The sequence below is a fragment of the Scomber scombrus genome, chromosome 11 (genome assembly GCF_963691925.1).
Source record: "Scomber scombrus chromosome 11, fScoSco1.1, whole genome shotgun sequence".
In the NCBI taxonomy this organism is placed as follows: domain Eukaryota; kingdom Metazoa; phylum Chordata; class Actinopteri; order Scombriformes; family Scombridae; genus Scomber; species Scomber scombrus.
In genome coordinates, this window is record NC_084980.1 from 13662077 (window position 1) to 13683440 (window position 21364).

The window sequence follows — 21364 nt, forward strand, 5'->3', positions numbered from 1 at the left end:
TGTTCGTGTTTCTCCTTCGACCTTTCAGTTGTTCCATTTCAGAAGAACTGATATTCACTTTCATATCAGAAACCAAACCTGTTTTATTGTTTGGCTTAAACGTATTATTTCTTATTTGTATAGTTTCAAATGTGTTGGTGCAGATGGACAAACAGCACCTGTCAACTGTCAAAAGCTGAAAGAGGTTTGACTATAAATAGTAGTTGTGCATCTGTGAATTAACACAAAACATCATTTTTGAAAATATGCTAATGATACAGTGATCTATGCATGCACATTGCACAAAAGAGTGCGCTGCTCCCAAACTAACTAAAGTTTACTACCATAAACTGCCCATCTTAAATCAAATGCACCAAAACAGTATTTTCTTCTCACAACAGCCACTCCTGCTCCTGAACCAGATATTCTGATATCAGGGCAAAAGATGCAATGTCTGACTGTAAGTAATATGTAAAAATAAAAAAATATTATGAGACAAGCTAAGTACAGGGGAAGTCCTCACTGAAACATAATAGAAACATATTATTAAAGTTTTCAATGGAAAATACAATCTTTAATTTTTATTTATTTATTTATTATTTTTTTTACAATTTTTCTTGATTGCTAAATGTTACATTTCTTGAAATTACTTTTAACACTAATGCATAACTGCACACTCATACTCACAAACTTCAAACTTCCATTTCAAAACCAAATAAACACACACACACATTATTTCACTGCCCAGTAAAAGCTATAGCTCTTTAAAAGCTATAACATGTAGGAATCAGAAATTCCTTCTCATTAGTGACACTGGTGGCAGAGCAGCAGACTACTGCAGCTAATGTCATTTCCCTTGCTTACACATCTCATTATAACATAAGAGATATTTAAAGCTGTGTTTAGCACCATGTTTCTACAAAGCATCTCTCACTCCCAGTTAGTCAGTCCCTCCCCTGTGCCAGTGAGAGCCAATCCGCACCACTTCACCTGTAAAAATATCTGCAAATCAACCACCCAAACCCGCAAACCACCAACTTTTTATACATTTTTTAATTGTTTAATCTTGTTTACTAAACATTGGTTAGCTCAGTGACCTGTGGCCCTGGAGCATCAAGCTGTGGTTTTGTTGTGGAGTGTGTGCTTCTCACATTATTACCACCATTGGACAACCATCAAAAAACAAAAGCAGTCAGCTATGTTCTGCTATCGCTCTGGAGCTTGTTTTCTGCTCCTGTGTTGAGGAAATAATGTTTTACCTGTGTGTGTGCTCAGGAGTGGGCGACTTGTTATTGCGGGCGTGTTCTGTTGTGTGTAAGAAGGCTTCAGTTTTAAGCTACTTTACAACACGTTGACACATTGGAAATTAAAGAAAGCAATTAATAAATGTAATAAATGTAAACTGCCTCATAATTCTTACATTTTATTACACAACCTGTAATAATCACACATTTCAACATTAGGATAACAGTTGTTTTATCTGCATCTCGTTATATGTTTTGATCAGTGTTCTTTACCTTGTCTTTCCTTCCTTTTTTTGTCTTATTTAGTTTTGATGATAAACATAGATAACATGTTATTGTGTGGCATCATTCATTGGTGGTCATATATTGTGCAAATTTATTATGTTGTGTATATGAATTGTATTTGTCACTTTATCTTGTTTTGGGTGCCTTTTCACATTTGGCAGGTGTTAAACAATGAAAATAAGCCTTTTAGACTGACTCTTGCCAACTATGGCACATTCACAGTTTTGTTTTATTTCATTAATGAGCACTGTTCCTGTCAAATAAACATGCATAGATTGCATTGATATGAGGTATCAATGAATGTGGAGAGAAGTACTTTCAGCCTCCTTCATCAGTATGAGTTGAACACAGTTTATGTTAGAATTTTTCATTCTTCTCCCAATCTTCTGTTACCTGATCCTGTCACAGGCAGCATGCTGTTATCTCTGACTATTAAGGAATAATGCAGGAGGCAGTGTAGCAAACTGCACCAGAGGTACAGCAGCAGATTGGTGTAGGCTCAGCCTGATTTTTTATAAGCTGGCAATGGTCAAATAAAACAAAACTATCAGTTTTTATTATTATATTATCTGCTGCTCAAGTATGCAGCTAAGGCGGAAAACCACAGAAACCTTTCAGACGGCAGATGCTCCGGTTCATGTTTATGATTTATTCTTCACTTCCTCAACCTTTCAACAGCTGACTGGGGAAATTGACTTTCGTGTCAGAAACCTGTTAAATATTTGGCTTGACCTTACTTTTCTTTATTCTTAGAGTATCTAATGTCTTGGTGCAGATTATCAAACAGCAACTGTCAACTGTTAGAAGTTAAAATATGTTTGCATCTAAGAATTAACATTGTATTCCTTAGTTTAACCTTTCTTTTCCTCATTCTTTCCTTCTAGTCTCAAATGGGTTGGTGCAAACACACAGACAGCACCTGTCACTAAGCTAAAAAAGAGGTTTGATAAGTAATAGCAGCATTGCGCTATCAATAAACACCCAGGTGTCAGATTTCATCTGAGGTCATGTGAGCTCCTCATACTTAGAGTTGCCACACACAAGCGAAAGCACACATATACACACATATAAAACAATGCAATGATGTGTAAAGAAGCCATGTCAGGCTCTGTTCTCCCTCAGAATTTTTGTTGAAACTTTTCTATTTTCAGCCAATCTTCTGTCACCTGTCACATGGAGCCTGGTGTCATCATTCACTAATAAGACGTAATACAGAGGCCAGTGTTAAATCTGGAGGCAACTGCACCAGAAGTAGCAGCATTTAGCCAAGGCTCAGCCTGATTCTTCTACAGTAAAAAAAGGAAAAGTACTAATCAATTACTATTATTTGCCTTGGTTTAAAAATGTAATTGCACAGTTAAGACACTGAAACAGAGAATCTGACATAGATTTATTGCTGACTGTGAAATTAAGTTTTTCCTTGCTCCCCTCTATGGAAAACCAGCACAGGAGGAGGAAATCAATGTTTTGCTCAAGGTTAGTACTTCATGGCTCAGGCTTGCCAATATCGAGGCTTGAAGCTAATCCCTGAAGTCGCAGGATGGCCTTCCTCTTCACTATTCCATCCTGCTGCTCAATCTGCTGTGGCTAAGTCTTCAAAGAAATCACTACAGAGATGATTAACTAACTCATTCACTTTATTGTCTATCATTAGGTGTGCTTCAGTTTCTGCTGGGTCTGAGAAATGACTGCATTCTTGTTTTGATGTGTCAAGTTTTTTTGTCACCACACCACCTTCAAGCAACTTGGCATACACACACACACACACACACACACACACACACACACACACACACACACACACACACACACACACACACACACACACACACACACACACACACACACACACACACACACACACACACACACATGCCCACAGGCACACACATGCCCACAGGCACACACAAGAGATTTACTAAATGAATCAGCCCTATCAGGATGATGGAGAGTGTTTACCCTCTGTGTGCATTGAGTATGTGTGATAATTGAGTTACTTGTTTGCTGAAACCAGTGCTATTGATTAAATATTAACAGGGAAAATATTAACACACTACAAACAGCTTTGTGTTTTCTCTCATGACTTTCCATACATATGAAAGATGCATTAGGTTTGGAACAGGATGAAATTTCTCTTTTGCAGATTCTCTCTCTCCACACACACACACACACACACACACACACACACACACACACACACACACACACACACACACACACACACACACACACACACACACACACACACACACACACACACACACACACACAAACACACACACACACACACACACACACACACACACACACACACACACACACACACACACACACACACACACACACACACAGCTCAATTGCACTTGGATGCTTATGAAATCATTAGACACTTGCCCCTAATGCTAATTAAATGTACTCACCAAGCCCCAGACAGGAAACCCGCAACCCAGATTTCCCCAGATTCCTATGAAGAAAAACAGAATCTAATTAACATAACCAGGGTTGTTTAGGCTCAAGACATCATCACTCAAATGTGATTTAGATGACCACTCTCCTGTTTTTTGCTCAGGGCGAACAGAGTTTCTGCCTAAACAAAACCAAAATCTATGTTGTTTTTGCACCATAAATCAAGAGACTGAAATAAAAACAACTCAGCAATTCTACTGCTGTGCTGCTAAGAATATAAGGAACAAAAAATCAATTGTAATTGCACGATGCAGAGTTTAATAATGATGCTTGGTAGCTTCTGATGTTTGATCAAGAGGAGAATCCCTGAGAGTGAGGGTCACCTTCATCACATCTGCAATCATGAGTCAGAACTGGGAGATTACAGGGGGGAGGATTGATTTATTCCATCAATATGGATCTCTGGGAAAAGATAGAGGCCCACTAAAGAGCCTGAAAAATATTCTACTCATAATCCAATATTGGTTTGTACTGCAGCAGTGGAGAATTGTGGTTAACTACTTTTTTTGACAAGTGCCCTTTGTTTCTCCCTTTTATTCCTTATTCAATTACCTCTTCTTATACTCAGAGCCTTTGACATCCTCTTACAGCAGGGAGCACTTCAGTCCTCAGGCTTTTTACTGTTATTGTCCTCCCCACAAAATGCAGACAACCCTGCTCGCTCTCAAGCACTGTGGTTCTCTCTTATCAGCATTTCTCAAGATAGCTCCCGGTTTATCTAACACACTCTTTATTTCTCTCCTTGCTCAATGTATCCCTCTACCTATTAACTGTGCAGTGCAACACCTCCTGCTTCCTTGATAACAGCTAATTTACATCTAGTTGAGCTGATCTGCAGCAATCTAGTACAGCACTTTCCACCCTCATTAACTCCATGGCAGATAGACTAAGACATCCCTTGACTCAGAGTCACCGATCTCCAATTCACATCTAGTTTTACAATCTGTGCCGCATGAAATCCAACTGAGAGGTGAACTCATGTGGCACAAGTGTTTAATGACTAACACTGACTTTTAACAGCAAGAGCAGATTGTTCTCCCTCCAGCCACCACAGGTGTCTTCCCACAGTGTGACGTATGTGGACTGTAAGTTAAGGGAAACTGTGACAGGGGAATCAACAACCTTGCAAAGGCAGTAACGGTTGTCTGAAAAAGGGAATGATTTGAAGCACGTACTGTGAAATTGAGACATATTGGTTGTTGCAGAACCATCAAAGTGTCCATCTCTCACCCCCCCCCCCCCCCACCCCCCAAACACACACACACACACACACACAATGTATTCTGAGAAAAGAATATGTCTAAATACATGTTTCATGACACAGAAACAACCTCCAATTAAAGCCGCAAGCGGCGATGGCGGGCCCTCGCTCACCCATGCCACCGCGGGGCCTGAGGCATGGCGGGGCTGTGGCGTGAAGCAGAAAGTGAGAAAAAACCTGGAAGGAGGCCAAAAATGCAATGTTTCGTTCATCCAGTAGGGGGCAGTCACAGGTAGTTACACATATGGTCTGGTGTGGTCTGGTGTGTTCAGGGCGGCCACTCATCAGTCATGTGAAGTTTGGAGTGAATTGGACAAAGCATGAAGGAGTTATGAGAGGTTGATGGTTCATCCACCAGGGGGCAGTAGAGTGTAACAAAACACAAGCGGTTGCGTTCAGGGTGGGACAGTGATTACACATGTGAAGTTTTGTGGAAATCGCACAATGATGATGTAAAATATGGCACTTCCTGTTTCCACTAGGGGGCGACATGAGTGAGATCGCCTATGAGCGAATGGAGACGTTGAGGTCGGGACCCTGGACCTGTGTACCAATTTTCATGATGATACGAGTTCAATAAAGCCATCAAAAAGCCAAACGTATTTTCATGGCGAGGAATTGATGGTCGCCGCATCGCCACACGGACGCCATTACTCGTAGTCTTCATAATGTAGCTTCACCAACTGGTTCTGAATGAAGTTGATCGGGCAAAGTATGTAATTTTAATGAATCTTAGTTAACTTCCTGTTACCATCGGGGGGCGCTATGAGTTACGTGGGAAGTTAATATATCGGGACGTTCAGGGCGGAGCCATCATCATGTCCAGCAAGTTTGAAGCTGATTGGATGAAGTATGTAGGCGTGATAGCCACTCGTATGTACATGGCGAGTACGCCAAAGTTAGTTGAGCCCTGGCAGACACGCCCTTTGACCTACGGATGCGCAGAGCACAACTTAAGCTCAGCTAGGTCTGGAGATGTTGCGTACCTAATTTGAACTTGATCGGGCGAACGCTGTGGGAGGAGTTAATTTTAGGCGGGAAAAATCAAAACCAAAATGGCCGACTTCTTGTTGGGTTGAGGTAATGAGGTCAAGAGGCTTTTTTGCATATGTGGGTATAATACATATGTGTACCGAATTTTGTGAGCATAGGACAAAGTTAGCAAAATTCCCTATGGGCATTTTTGGACTTTGGAGGGGGCGCTATTCCGCCATTCTGCGTCGACCATGTGCGACCACCCAAAAATATCAAATTTCGGATGAGGCCGGACGTCCGTGCAAAAGTATAAGCATTTTCGCATTTGGGAAAGGGGTGAAATTTGGGCACGAAATGTCGGAAGAATAATAATAATAATAATAAACATTACAATTTCAATAGGGCTTTCGCCAGGCGACTTGCAGTCGCCGCTCGGGCCCTAATTATGCAATCTGTTTTCTCATGCCTGACAATTAATGGTCTGCCGAGATGAAGGTGGACTAAGCCAAGTATGTGCAATCTAACCATGCCCTCAGCCTATTCAGTTAGGAGTCCAACATGGGGAAGCATCAGTCATCGAGTCAGATGTCCAGCCATGCTGCACAGACAATGAAGCTAAACACACAAATGTAAATATTTACATCTGAATACTTTGAGTGATTCAATACATTTTTGGATTGAAAGCTGTGCTGATAACCACATGAGGAGAAAACTAGGTGACAGATGTAACTGCAGTCACAAATTGTGGGTTGCGTTCTTGTCTCTGATATGGTGGAGGAGTTTCGATATTGTATGCACCGTCTCTCTGATGTATTATAGAGTTAGACCTCTGATCCATGAAATTATTTCAGAACAGAGGGGCTGTACTGCAGGTCAGAAGTGTGATATTGACTGAATCAGCGTGTGTTCGGTCGAGGGTTAATAAAGACAAACTGTGTTGATGTTGAGGAATGTTTCCTGGACTATTTAAATCGAGGTAGTGTCAGTGAAGCAGCCGCTAAATATTTGCAATGGTTGTAAATTGTACATACATTTGCCTTGGGTCTTCTTCATTGATACTGTTCTCATGTTTAGAGCCGCTCATTCAGATCATGCACACCATCTCCACAATAAACAATTAAGCTCAAAGGCACTTTGCATTTCAAAAAGAAAAGCTGGCTGTCTTTGCAAAAATCCTTTCTTTTTGGAAATCCTCCATAAAGCTACATTTACAGTGTTCTTGTGCTGTTATAAACACATACAGGATGTCGTAGTGAGAGGAAAAAACAAAGCTTGTATTCACCAACTGAAGAAGCCGCCTCGCCCCTGCATTCTTTTCCCCAGTGTTTTGGAGAGCTGGGAAGCAGCAGCATCGGCCATAACTGATTATTAACCACACAGCCTTGCTATAGCGTATTAATAGATCTGTCTAGGTCTGGGAAGTGGGTGCCACCAGAGGCACATTGCTATAGAAGCTAATGATTCAGAAGATTACAGCATGTAATTTGCAACAAAGAAAAGAAAAGAAATAACTTGGAAAATGGGTGCTTGTGTGTTTGTGGGAGACAGAGAAAGGAAATGTGCGTGTGTGAGGATGCAGAGGCACAAAAGAAAGAGAGTACTTCATATCTTACATTCTAAATGGCAAAATAAGCGCACTAATGAAAGGACACCTTGTCTTTACAAACTTGCACATAAGCCACTTTGCAAGCCAGTTAATGTGGCTTGGTTGATGCCCAAAAGAAGCCTTGAAGTAAAATGACAAATGAGTCATATGAAAACGCCCCCTCACACAAACCTGTCACCACTTATAAAAATCCTGCATGCTGCTACTGTATGTAGCTCGTTCTATTCTTAGTGGATCCCAAGTCTAAATAAAAAACATCAAATGAACATCTGGAGTTATTGTGCTAAAATCTTGTGAGGAATTACCTCATATTGTAGGAGGATTTATTTTGTCTTGGAAAGCACGTATATGGTTCTTAAGTCACACCGGTGCATTACTTCAGATTTATTTCCTGATACCAGATTGTGCAAATCAATATTTATCTGCTAAGACTTTTGTCAAAATTGAAAGTAAACAGATAAAACTCCTCACTCACTGGGGATTAATGTAGACTAAGCAAACCCACACAAGTCAACCTTGATGGGCGGAGGGATTAGACAACACACACCTCCTTGGTTCCCACTGCTCCCCTGATGGCAACCGTAATGTTGTTATCAAAATAATTCAGTGCGGGGTGTGGGAGGGTGGGGGTATAGTCTAAATATATCAAGCCAAGGCCTGTGTGGGTGGGAAGCAAGTAAGGAAGTGAAATCAAGCAGTTTGAGGGGAAAAAATGCAAGTATGAAGGAAAAGCTGCAGAAGAGTTGCTGGGGAGAGAAAAATCAGCGTTGAAGCTAACAGGCCTTATGGTTGAATCTTCAGTAACGGCGGAGGAAGAAGAAAAGCATGGTTGGAGTGTTATAAAGAGAGAGAGGCATGCAGGCAGTAACTACGATACACCAGTAATAAACTGAGGCATGCACAGTTGCAAGTCCAAGCCCCAAGTCAGATCAAATGCCCTCTACAGATAAAGTATTCTATATGGCAAAGAATGGGAAATATGAAATGACAGCTCCCTACAGGGCCCTGCACAGTGTGAATGTTTGTATAATGTGTGCATGTGTGTCTGTGTGTTAGTGTGTGTGTGTGTGTGTGTGTGTGTGTGTGTGTGTGTGTGTGTGTGTGGACAGGACTTTTTGCTCTCTTTTTCCAAAGGGCCAAAGTCGACACTATTTATGCAGTATACTCAGACCCTTATTCTAAATTTAAATTTTTTCTGTGATCTGGCAGTCTATTCAAAATATTCGGACCCTTTTTTTTCCCCAAACTGTGATTTGACCATCATTTGTGAGAAAACCAGAGAATCTCTCACAGAGTAGCTGTATTTTAGGCAGAGACACATGATTGAAGCCAGTGGCCTGTGGGTTGATACTGTATTGGAAAACATGTGGGCAGATCTGAAGTGGTTGAATCAGTGCATTGTGAATTTCAAAGCGAGCTTGGCAAAGTGGGGAGAGAAAAAAAAGAGCCTATCATGATAACTAGAAAAACCTTTGCACAACACTCATACAATCACAATATCACTTCAGGTGAAATTATCTGTCCACTCGAAAACATCAAAAGAAGTCACAGTGAAAAAATGCCTCACAAATCATGCCTAGCGTTAATGTAAACAACAAAACTGTGCACAATGGTTTGCAATAATGCACATTTATGAATTATTAGTGAGATTACAATTATAGACAAACTCAAATATAGATACAATATCAATATCTTCTTCTTCAGTAACTTCTGTAAGGTCAGTTACTTTGGCATTGTGCAATCTTACAACAGGAATAAAAAGAGGTGAGATCTATGTTTTCCTTATTCAGTCCCATCAACAACCCTATTTGTGCAATTTACAGTCATTATATTCCATTGGCATCACTGTTACACACACTGCAGTCATCATCTTTGTGATTAGTCTGTTTACTGGGGCCAGAAAGGATAAAAAGACTAAATTGTGTTTGCAAGGCGCAGCTATTATAAAACCATTATACTTACAGAAAACCATTTTAGTTTTGACCTTTAATTAAAATGCAGAACCCATGCAAACTTCCTGCTCGTTTAACTGAGAGATTGGCCTGTTCTTATCCTTGGGGGCTAGTTTGATCTTAGGCAGAATGGAGCTCCACACTACAGGGCTCCCATTGTGCAACACCCTAGCTCATGTTATTAGAACTACATAACACAGCAGAACGGCCGAGATGAGGGCTTAAGTAAATGGTGTTGGAACATAAAGCAAATCTATTTTTTCAAAGGGTGATATTTGACGTAAAACTGTGCAAAAACAGCAACTCAGACAGCTGGATACACAGCGGCAAGCTGTGCATCAGAGCAAAAGCGGCAAGATTGGCTCCAGGCATGCAGACATGCATGAAGCCATGCAAGCACAAACACATGCATGCACACACATACTGGAAGATCACCACAAAAACAAACAGAGAGCAACACCTAAACAAATGATGAATTATGGTGCACAAAGACAGCAGCAGAATATGTTAGCTTTCTGTGGACAAGCAGACAGAGACAGACTTCACTGTAACTGTTAAAAACTGCAGGCCTTTGAGTACTTTTCAATCACATGAGCCTCCATACATCTTGTCTAAGCCCACGGAAATATTTGTAGTGCAAAGAAAAATTACGATTTGATATGAAAACAATCTGCAGCAATAGCTACAGCTATTGCACTGAACGCCTCTGTGAACAGGTTTAATAAGTTAACACCTTCATATAGTAAATGTTGAAGAAGAAGTGCTTTCTACAATAATTCTGCATGTTATCACTAAATTTGAGACTTTGGAGATCTGAGCAACATAAGCAATGTGCTGGAATCCTCTGCGATCAATGATTGAGGTGACTCAGGAGAAATAAAAGTGTTAATCAAAAACTCACTAACAAGTATTTTTCCTTTAAGGTCTGATAGCTGGTTAATGAAATAGAGGGACTCAACAGAGGGAGAGGTTTTTAATTAAAAGGATCAAGCTAGAGGCACAGCAGAGTCATCCATGAATGCAAGAGTGACATTTGCTGTGGGGCTGCCTCAAACAAACAAATAGGACAGTTTCCTCCAAAACTTTCACTGAGTTAAATGTGTGTACAAAACAGTGAGGAGCTGAAATGATTTCTGACTATCGCGTGTGCATGATGACCACCACTCCAAATACACACACACACACACACACACACACACACACACACACACACACACACACACACACACACACACACACACACACACACACACACACACACACACACACACACACACACACACACACAGCAGAGGGGGCCTCTCTCTCTGCTGTCTATTGATAAGCCTGCATCTGAAAGAAACCGACAGAAGGGATTTTTGCATGTCCATCTGCAGTGCAGCCCTGAACCAACCAAGCGGAATCATCCCCAAAACTCCTGGACTATCAAAAGGCCTTCTGCTGCCTAATGACCATTATGGACTTCAATCCAGATGACCCCCACCAGCAACCAGAACTAATCTGTGCTACTTGTTTTGTTCCATCATCTATTTTTTCCTTGTGTATGCCATTTAAGGAGTAAGAAAAGGTCAAATAGCCTCGGAAGGTTGCAACTAGGGTACGCTGCAATTAGAACTACACTATTTTTGGATCGCCATGACAACTGAAAATGCTGCAGATGGTGGTATTATTAGTTTATGCTCACTCGCTCTGCATACCACATCTTCTGCTTCAACTTACTACGCCTTCAGATGCTCCCAGTGTGCCTCGATGCATCAAACATCTAATCAACATACATGCACTCATGTATGTAATGAAATGTGCCAATGAATACACCTACACACACACACACACACACACACACACACACACACACATACACACACACACACACACACACACACACACTCACACACACACACACACACACACACACACACACACACACACACACACACACTTTTATATCTGAGAGAAAGTGCCAACTTTCAAGAAAACTAGTACATTTGTAAAACACAGATTTAGTTGCGGACTTGGCAGAGATGACAGAGATTTCCACTTTGATGGCGTCCAAAGCATCCAAAGCAATTTAGTATCATCTTAAAGCAAACAGCTTTGAGTCAGAGTTTTTTAAAAGCAGGGAGAGTGAGTAAGAAACATAAAAAATATTTGTCAAACAGGGAGTAGGGAGGGGATGTGACAGATGAAGATTTCATCCAATATATGCTTGATTGTGGTGAAAATGGGCGATTTGCTAAGGGCTTGTAAGGAGCTTTACTGTAAACATCCTCCATCTGTTTATAGAAGCAGCAACGAGAATGAACAAATCTTCTTGAAATCGTTGACTTTAGATGACTTTTTTTTAGAAGGTGAAACAATTGAGTTAAATATAAATTTCAGAATTAATCATCTTGCTTAATGGAAAATACCTTTTGTAAACCCTGAAACAGTTAACACAATGGAGTCACCAAGCTTGTTTGGAGCTGGGAACAGATTGAAGTTAGCCATTTCAATGTTGTTATGGAAACGAGATAATATTGTGTGACAAGCAGACACTTATCACATTTTGCTGCTCTGCATCCAATCTGCTCAGATTCTACTAATTGCCTCTTTTCTTCAGAGCTAACCCATGTGCCCCAATTTACCCATTTCATTTAGACTCTCAGTTTTCTGTTCTTTCTTTCCTTCATTTGTTCTTTCTAGCTCCATCCCTTCCTCTCATCCCCTCTTACTCTCATTCTCTGTTTCTCACTTGATCCCCACACTGCAAACGATGATGTCACCCTCTCCAGCAAGTTTACAGTGTGAGGTGAAAGCTACTGTTTTGCTCTTGTGGTCTGGGTTAAGAGCCCACTCACTGAGATAAGAGAGCATTGTTTACTTGGCCCAGCCTCGTTGCAACTCCCACACAGACACACATGGAGAGCTCTACTGCACGCCTCTGTCACACTTTGTACTGTAAGGTTGCGGACAGTTACTGAGATCTGCCTATGGCATGGTCAGAATCTTGAACCGATGCTGGTGATACTGAACAAGCTCATGAGAGACCATAAAGATCAAACTCTGCTCTGATAGAGAGACGACACTTTTGATGCACAGCATGTATCAGGTGATTATGGAAAATTCAAATTTAACCAAATATATACATATTTATCTGTATAAAGTAAGATTGTCTTACATCATGGAATGTGATGATTGAGTTGTTTTGATTGGGATTTGCTTGGGGGCAGGGGGGTCTGTGCACTACAATAAGCAGAAGAAATAATGAATAAATAAATGAATGAATGTACTTCCCTATCCGACACCAAACTCTGCAACACTTAAAAGACAAGATTTTGTCAGTACAAATAGGTAGTAATGATGTTATGCAGCACTGTTTTCCAGCTTCATTGTCAGCATCTCAAATCTGTACTTTTGTTATATTTGTATGGTGCATCAAACTGCCTATGATTATTTACACTGCACTAGAACTACTAGATTGTAATTTGCTACAGACGCTACCAGCTATTTAATAATTATATATGTTTGCCAATAAATCTCCATCTTGGAAAAATGTCTCTCAACACACAGACATTTACATGCACAAACACCTTCCCACTCATCACCTGTTACTGTTCATATATCTTCATTGTCTCAATCTGGGGTCTTTCAATTTATGAATCTCTCTTCTCATTTTTAGTTGTTTTGTTTTTCTACCATGTTATCCCATATTGTGTTATGTTGTCATTCATGTTCTTTGATTCCTTTTCTTTGCTTCACATTCAAAGTTGTGGCAGGGTTGTTTTTCCCCAGCATGCACTGGGAAGAGGAGAGAACATTAAACTAAGCACACCTCCTTCTTTCTCACTCTGCCTGCTCACACAGTCTCCATCATCATCATCAGTCTACGTACCGGTACTTCATGCCAGTGAGCTTGGCCGTGGACTCCTTGAGGTTGTGGTGGTAGCGGTGGGTGAAGGAGCCCAGGCTCCGAGCTATCAGGGCCACAGTGCGGAAGCGTGCACGGGCCTGGCTGGCTGTGTTGGGGCTGGTGGCGTTCTGCTTACTGTGCTCACCGTTACGTGGGGCTTTTAGCCCATGGTCCGTGCATGCAAAAGACACCTGCATGGCTGTTGAAATAAACAAAAGCCACCAAAACTGCTCCAAGACAAGCAAAGCTCTGTGTCCTTTGTATCTGTCCCGGGAATTCAGATGTTCTTATGTGAAGTTGAAAGTCAGTGGTTCAGAAGAGCTCTGCCTGGTGCTGTTGAATCTCATATGGCAGTCAAAAGCAGGAATGAGGGAGCATGAGATTACTCAGTTTGTTTTGCGTGAAGAATCTCAAGCTGATGTTACATCAAAATCAAACATAGCAGCGGTACGGTCCTGGTCAGTGTGTGAGGAGTTGAGACGGGGATCCTGCGAAGGTCTGACTCCACCTGAAATTATGAGAGGGGGTGGAGATGGAGAGAGAGGAATGGAGGAGAGGAAGTACTGAATGAGTCGCTTAAAGAGTTGTCAAATTAAGAAGGGAGAAGGAATACACTGGAAAGCATGTGTGTCGCAGAGGTTAAAAGGGTGAGGGTTAGAGGTGTACGGAGAAGAGAAAAATGTCCTGATAAACCCAAAAGACGACTGACTTTGAGAAAAACCCTTGAAACGTCATTGTATTTTCTTTTTCCGTACAGTTTTCTCCAGTTTAAGTTCTTCTTCTCACATTTCTAAGCTCCTTCGACCTGACAATATGAAGAATGAGGGCGATTCTGCCCTAGTTTTGCTTGTCTTTCTATCTCATCTTCATCTTTCTCTTTCTGTCCTGTTTTATCTTCCTCACCTCATCCATGTTGTGTGATTTTCATATTCAAACTAAAAGTCAATTCATTTCTCATCTGATTAGTATGTTTCTGCTTACAATGTCTTTCTCTAAAGCCTTCTTTAACATGTTTCTGTTTCCAGTGTTTAGGATGTACTTTGGTCAGGTTGCCTGGAGTTGTTGGTGTCTGGGGAGTCTTTTTCACCCTCCAACTGGATAAGCCTTTTAGTCAAACACCTGGAGTGAGGAGAAATAACACTGCACCCACACTGTGCTTTTGACACTGCACACACACACTCACACACACACACACACACACACACACACACACACACACACACACACACACACACACACTCACACACACACACACACACACACACACACACACACACACACACACACACACAGACTGACACACACAGACACTCTCTCGTCACACATCTAAAAATTACGGTCATGCTTTCACAGAAAAGCATGCACTTAAAATATGTACTGTGCACTCACAAATCTTCTCTGGCAAACAGCTGGATTTGCTTCCACTTACAACACACTCATAATACACACACTAATGCCAGATCTTCACTGATCAAAGTGCTCTTACACACAGTGAGCTGTCAGTGGTCCGTTAGAAAGGAGATGAGGCAAGATGATTCTTGATTGATGTGTGCCCTGCTGCAACTTTGAGATGAATCCAGCGGTGTTGCACGGCAAGCAGAGGTCCCAGGCAGATCCACATCCCAACAGAAGCAGCAGCAGCAACAGAAGCAGCAGCAGCAACAGCAGCAGCGTTTCCAGCTGCTGTCCTCAGACCTGGCAACAAGCCTTGTCCCGTCTCCAAAATCCTTTAGCAAGTAACACAGCTTTTATGGTCCTCGGCTGTGCAGCAAAAATGCTCTGTTTGATAAATTGACCATAGAATGGTAATGGACAAGCAAAGAGGAGGAGAAAGGAGGATGCATGGTGCACCTCACTTAAGAGAAAAGAGGACAGATGCAGTGAGGAGGCGAGGAGCAGCGTGTGTTGAGCGTGGAGAGGGAGCCAGGGGCTGAATGGAGAGAGACAGTGTGTATAGGCTACTGGCTCTGACTGACTGGCTGAAAGATCTGCAGCGTTTTTCACTATGGCGCCACACACTCAGAGAGAGAGAGAGGAAGAGAGATAGTGGTACAGTCTGAATGGAAATCTAGAGAGCTGAGCTGAGTTGGTGTGTTTGTGTGTTCATTTATTTACTGAAAAATGCCTCAGGCAGGATGTTATGCTGGCATATTGTGACTGATTACAGTAACCTATATGTGAACATCGCAGGCATGCTTCATTTCACTGTGGGTGACTTATGAGGCATTTTACTTGCTGCTACCCCCTCTTTATGCTGTCTGCCGTTACAGTCCATGCCTTCTTTACACTGCAGTTACCATTGCAATTATGTAACGAGCAGTCACTTCCAGTCTATGACACTTGTACAAACAGCTTAATCTTACACCATTTCATGTTATGTGAAAAGTGACAGGCTATAATATATTTCAGACTAGAAAAGGACCAAGAGAGACCTTCCTGACAATGGCTTCTCAAAGCAGATGTTAAGCAAAGACCGGCTGAGGTGGCACAGTGAAATAAAGCATAAACCAGGCAGTATTCAGGCAAGCATCTGACTTTCCTCCCCCACTGGGTAGTAATGTGACAATGCAGGATTTCATGCTTCATTGAACATCCACAAACCTTGAGGCCAATACAGTTCTTATTTATATCCTTGTGATTGCATTTGATAATGGTTATCATGGAAAAATCAGTTCAGCAGGGCCATCCTGAGTTCACCCAGAGGCTGGGGATGGCTGTTAACATATTAACACATGTTGAGAAACTAGATGTTGTGTGATGAAATGTCTGATATGAGGTCCCTTTTTATGTGTTTGTAATGCACATGAACGTGACAGACTTCAATCCAATAAAATTCTGCTTTATTTATTCTGCCAACTTTATTGGCTTGGATCTTTGGTTGATACAAACATTTGTGAATTTTGACACAAAATCATGATTTTGTCTAACACTTTATAATACAGCCTGCATTTTAGAGTGTAACCTCATGTCACTTACCTTGTAATTTCCAGAACTTATGATGTAACTTCCTCATATGAATCAGTATATATGTATATAGATGAAGTTCAATCAAAACAAATACTTTTGCCCTTTGCTCATAAAAGTTGTGACAATTATTTTTTATGCATGTGAATTTGGCAGGCAAGCTTCACCCACACTCCAGGGAGTTATTATACTTATGTCTTCTGCTTCATTGTACAAATTTGAATAAGAACAAGTGGAGAAATGGCTCTATACTTATGGGTCTAAAATTAGCTCCTAGCAGACATGTTGGTCCAACACTGCAGCAGTTCATAAGATGCAGGCTGGAGTCGAAAGCAAACTTACCTCTCTCCAGTGCACAGCTATGGCAGGCTTGTTTTATCATCAGAAGATGAAAAACTAACATGCAGTCATGTAATATATAGTTTATCTTTAAATACACAATAATAAGGTATGCAGGACATGATATCATTGTTTAATTACACAGAAACAACAACGTATGTGCTGTTGTCCCTGTTCTTATTCTGTAGGTACAGACTAACAACAGTGGGTGGGCTGGATTATGAAGTTTACGTTGTTTTCACTTTCTTACGCTGTAAATATATAGTAACCATAGCTTATAACAGTTTATAGAGAAAGTAGCTTGTCCTTACAGTGTAAGAATGGGAGACCAGTGCATACATTGTGGTTTTGTGTAATTAAAGAATAAATTCAGTTTTTTATAACTTCCTGCATCCCTCACTATGCTGCAATTAAAGATATACAGTGTATATTATTATTTTACTGTTTTGTTAGTTTTTTGTCCTCCGATGACAAAACAAGCTTGCCATAGCTGTGCAATGGAGAGAGATACATTTGCTTTCGACTCCAGCCTGCCTGTTTTGAGCTGCTGCAGTGTTGGACCAACATGCCTGCTAGGAGCTAATTTTAGACCCGTAAGTATAGAGCCATTTCTCCACTTGTTCTTATTCAAATTCATACATTGAAGTAAAATACATAAACATAATAAATCCCTCCAGTGTGGGTGAAGCTTGCCTGCCAAACTCACATGCATTCGAAATGATTGTCACAACTGCCATGAGCTAAGAGCAAAAACATTTGTTTTTATTACACTTCATTCATATACATATATACTGATTCATAAAAGGAAGTTAGTTAAGTTCTGGTAAATTACATGGTAATTGATGGGAAGTTACACTCTAAAACTGTGTCTAACTTGTGTTATAGTTTGCCCATCTTTTCAATCTATTGTAATTATTAAAAGAATATACATATTCCTGAGAGGGGCATTCCAGTAATTTAGTATTAGCTAATATTATTATATAGCATAAAATTGCATGTCTGACTAGAGTTAGATTTTTTTTTTAAAGAAGTGATAATAAATGAACCCCCTCTAAAAAAGAGGATAAGAAAGATCTATGGGCTACTCCTCACCAAGTTGCTCCCACCATCCGACACTCCCCCCTTTAGTCTCTCAAGTCTGTCCAAAAACTGTAATGCACTGGAACGTGCATTGCAATGACTTGTTGTTGCATACTTTCGGTTCAAAGAATTAATGATTGGTGCATTCAAAGACAACCTCTGAAAAGTTCTGCTTTAAAGGCTGAAAAGGCTGTTAATTTGCTTAAAAATCACAACTCCGATATCTGAGGAAATAAAGATGAAAAGAAACCATGAGAAAAAGCATGTGTGGTGTGAGATCTTCAAATCTGTGTCAATTGTGTGAGTCTCATGGTCGGAGCATGAGACTTGGCAGGCAAACCAATGGATGACATCATACCTAGTTACATCCATTTTCATATAAAGCTTATAATGTCTAGACTTTCTTTTTTCTTTTTTTTCTTTTTACAGATTTAGGAAAACTTGATCCAGGAAATAGGTGGAGTGTCCCTTTAAAATCACTCTCTATTTTAGAAATACTAACAGCTGCCATAGCTCTGGTGCTTTGCTATTTCTACAGCTTTTACAGCCCCTATGCCTGCCAAAAAACCTTGTTTGGGCTTGATCATGTTTCTATGCGATGCTCTGGAGAGCTAACAGCACGGTAGGACAAAGTTGCAAACATCCTTCTAATGTCACCAGCACCTCCAAGGCTACAACTTCCTCCTCGTCGATCCAATTTAAAAGTGTGTCAGTCAAAAGCGTCAACTAGAACTGTTACACACTGTCGGCTGGAATCCCCAGTGGGCGATATCGCTGTTACCCTGAGGCAAACCGCTTTGCCTTAATTGCTCCAGTAAGACTCTATTATAGACTTCTGAAACTGAACACAAAAACCTCTGTACGGTGAGTATGCACATGTTGAAATAGATAAGAGACCATGACACTGCACTGAAGAGACTGATAAATCCCTCTAATCTAACACTCAATTCCCTACAGTTTGAAACATCTGTCAGTGTAGCTTGATAGCACTGCCTGTGTTTTACCAAAATACAGCATCCATTTTAACAGAGAGCAATTATTGCCTTTCCTAGTAAAGCTCTGAGTAACATCAGATTCCCTGTCACATAATTACAGCCTTGTAAACAGTCTGCTGCTTGACTAAAAGATTTCCTTGTTCCACATTTTATTCTTGTCCTCAAAAGGCTATTCAGTGTCTAATAGATAGTTTTCCTTATCAACACTAACCTCCTGTTGAGAAAATGATAGATAATGAGGGGGAAAACCTCTCCAAGCTGCCTGTGACATCACTGCTGCTGTAGTCCCACTCTCTCTGCTCGATCACTTCTTACTCTATGTATTTTCTTCTGCATTCGACCTTTTGCTCGCATCCTCGGTCCATCTGTTATCTCGTCTCTCATCTCCCTCTCCTCTCTCGACTCACATTCACCATTTAACACCCTCTCCCTCATTTCAAGTCCTAAGTCTTTCCCCTGTGCTGCAGATTAGACCAGGAGCCCAAGTCATTGTGATGCACTGCGCATACAACACCACAGAGGAAGAATCGGTTGCTTAATCTGCCCTAATAGGGTGGCACTGACTCTATGTAGACATAACGGTCACAGTTGTTAAGCGCTACAAATTTCACTACGGGCCAACAAACATGCATGAAATACTGATGTGGAAGCTTGAGTCTCAAGTTGAAAATATGAGTGAAAATGCCTGATCACCATCATCACCATAACCACTACCATATCCATATTTCATCAACAGCACAAAAACCTTCCATTTTGTAGTCAACTGATATTATCACCACCTCATCATCATCTTCCTCCTCATCTTAATCATGTCGTTACTATTATTCCCATTATCATCATCATCATTTGGAGCACCACCATTATTGCGTCATTATTGGTCCATCCTTTGCCACAGCCTCATCTACCACAGGTTTGAATCCTCTGCATATGTTGACACTGATGTATGGTGACGTCTTTATTGTGACGGCCCATACAGATGCATACATCCCTGCCTAGCAGGCAAATGGCTTTAGAGCCGTGATATTGAATTATATTGACCATTTATATCTAATGGTAAAGCACTCAGGGGTTCATAGATTCAATATTGATGAAATGTTAGTCCAGCTGCAGAGTATTGACAGTATGAGAAATTGTTCACAAGCTCAATTTGGAGGTTCAGCCTATTGCTAACAACTCATCTTAAATGCTCTGGGGACAGGATTCCATTTACGAATTTACTATAAAACACTTGAACAAAATAGACAGGAAAGCTCTAATTAACACACTATATCTATACATATAAAAAATGTAAGGAAGTCACAGTGCCTTGTCAAAAAGTAACCTAGCAGGCAACCTCCTGTAAAACAATTTACACTTTGGTTTTTGTGCAGATTAAATGAACAAGATATCATGCACTAATGAGTTAAGATTAGAGAGAGAAGTTGATTGTCTAAAACATAGCTAGTTTGGCTTTTCCCCCTTAGCTCCCAGTCTTTCATAGCTTCATATTTAGCCAAAAGTGGTGGTGGTATAAATCTAAAGAATGAGTCCAGATGTACACTCATAGGACTCACTGCTCATCTTCACACAATCAATTACAATCATATCAGTTGGTAAGTATACTGAGGATTTGGAGACATATAATATATTGTGCACAGAGAAAGAGAGAAAGATAATTGGACTTTGGCAAGTGGGTCTAATTGAATACCCCAGCCACATATCCTTCCTGTTATTAGCATTTCAGAAACAACAATTTTGCAATTCTGTAAAATTAAAAATTAATAATATCGGATCTGATCAGTATTGCTCACATCTCCTGCTTTGCTATGACAATCAGCTCTAACGTGAGGCCTGCCTCGCTACTTATTCAAATCCTCAATCTTTTCACAGTACACTGAAACCTGCCTAAGACACAGAAAGCTGCAATATGTCTGACGGTGGCCTCATGTGCCTTTCACTTCAAGTCTAATTACGGAGGGGAATTAGTGCTGGGTCTCACTGTGCTGAGGACTCTTCCTTATCAAGAGATGATGAAAAGCATTAGGTATTTAACAGGACAGGGACCCCACTGAGCAGAGTTAAACTTTAATCCTAACTTTCAGTGGTTTATGAAAGGTACAAATTGGAGTGAATTGGCAAATAGCCGCTATGTACCCTGATTAGGCTCAGACTAAATTTACCCTTGAGCAGATTAAAAGTTGCACAAAAACATGCAGCATACAGAAACAACATAATGTGCAAAGCTGGCATGAAAAATACCCCAAAATGATGTAAAATGTAAGCAATGCAAAACATGTGTACTGTAGCTCTAAATCTACAAGCACTACATGTCTATACAAGATTATGACCT

The 21364-nt window shown here is 40.7% G+C and overlaps 1 protein-coding gene across 2 annotated transcripts in view; it reads right to left on the bottom strand.

Annotated features, from left to right (window-relative positions):
• The window catches only part of kcnab1b (potassium voltage-gated channel subfamily A regulatory beta subunit 1b), a 40240-nt gene that overhangs the window by 18549 nt on the left and 327 nt on the right, over positions 1 to 21364 (bottom strand). The window contains exons 1-2 of one of the 2 annotated variants that reach the window (XM_062428560.1): positions 13640 to 13854; positions 3929 to 3972 (exon numbers count right to left, since the gene is read on the bottom strand). In XM_062428560.1, the coding sequence (XP_062284544.1) occupies positions 3929 to 3972; positions 13640 to 13854 (259 nt within the window). Of the gene's footprint in view, positions 1 to 3928; positions 3973 to 13639; positions 13855 to 21364 lie in introns of those variants that run through there. The other variant, XM_062428559.1, reaches the window with a different exon arrangement.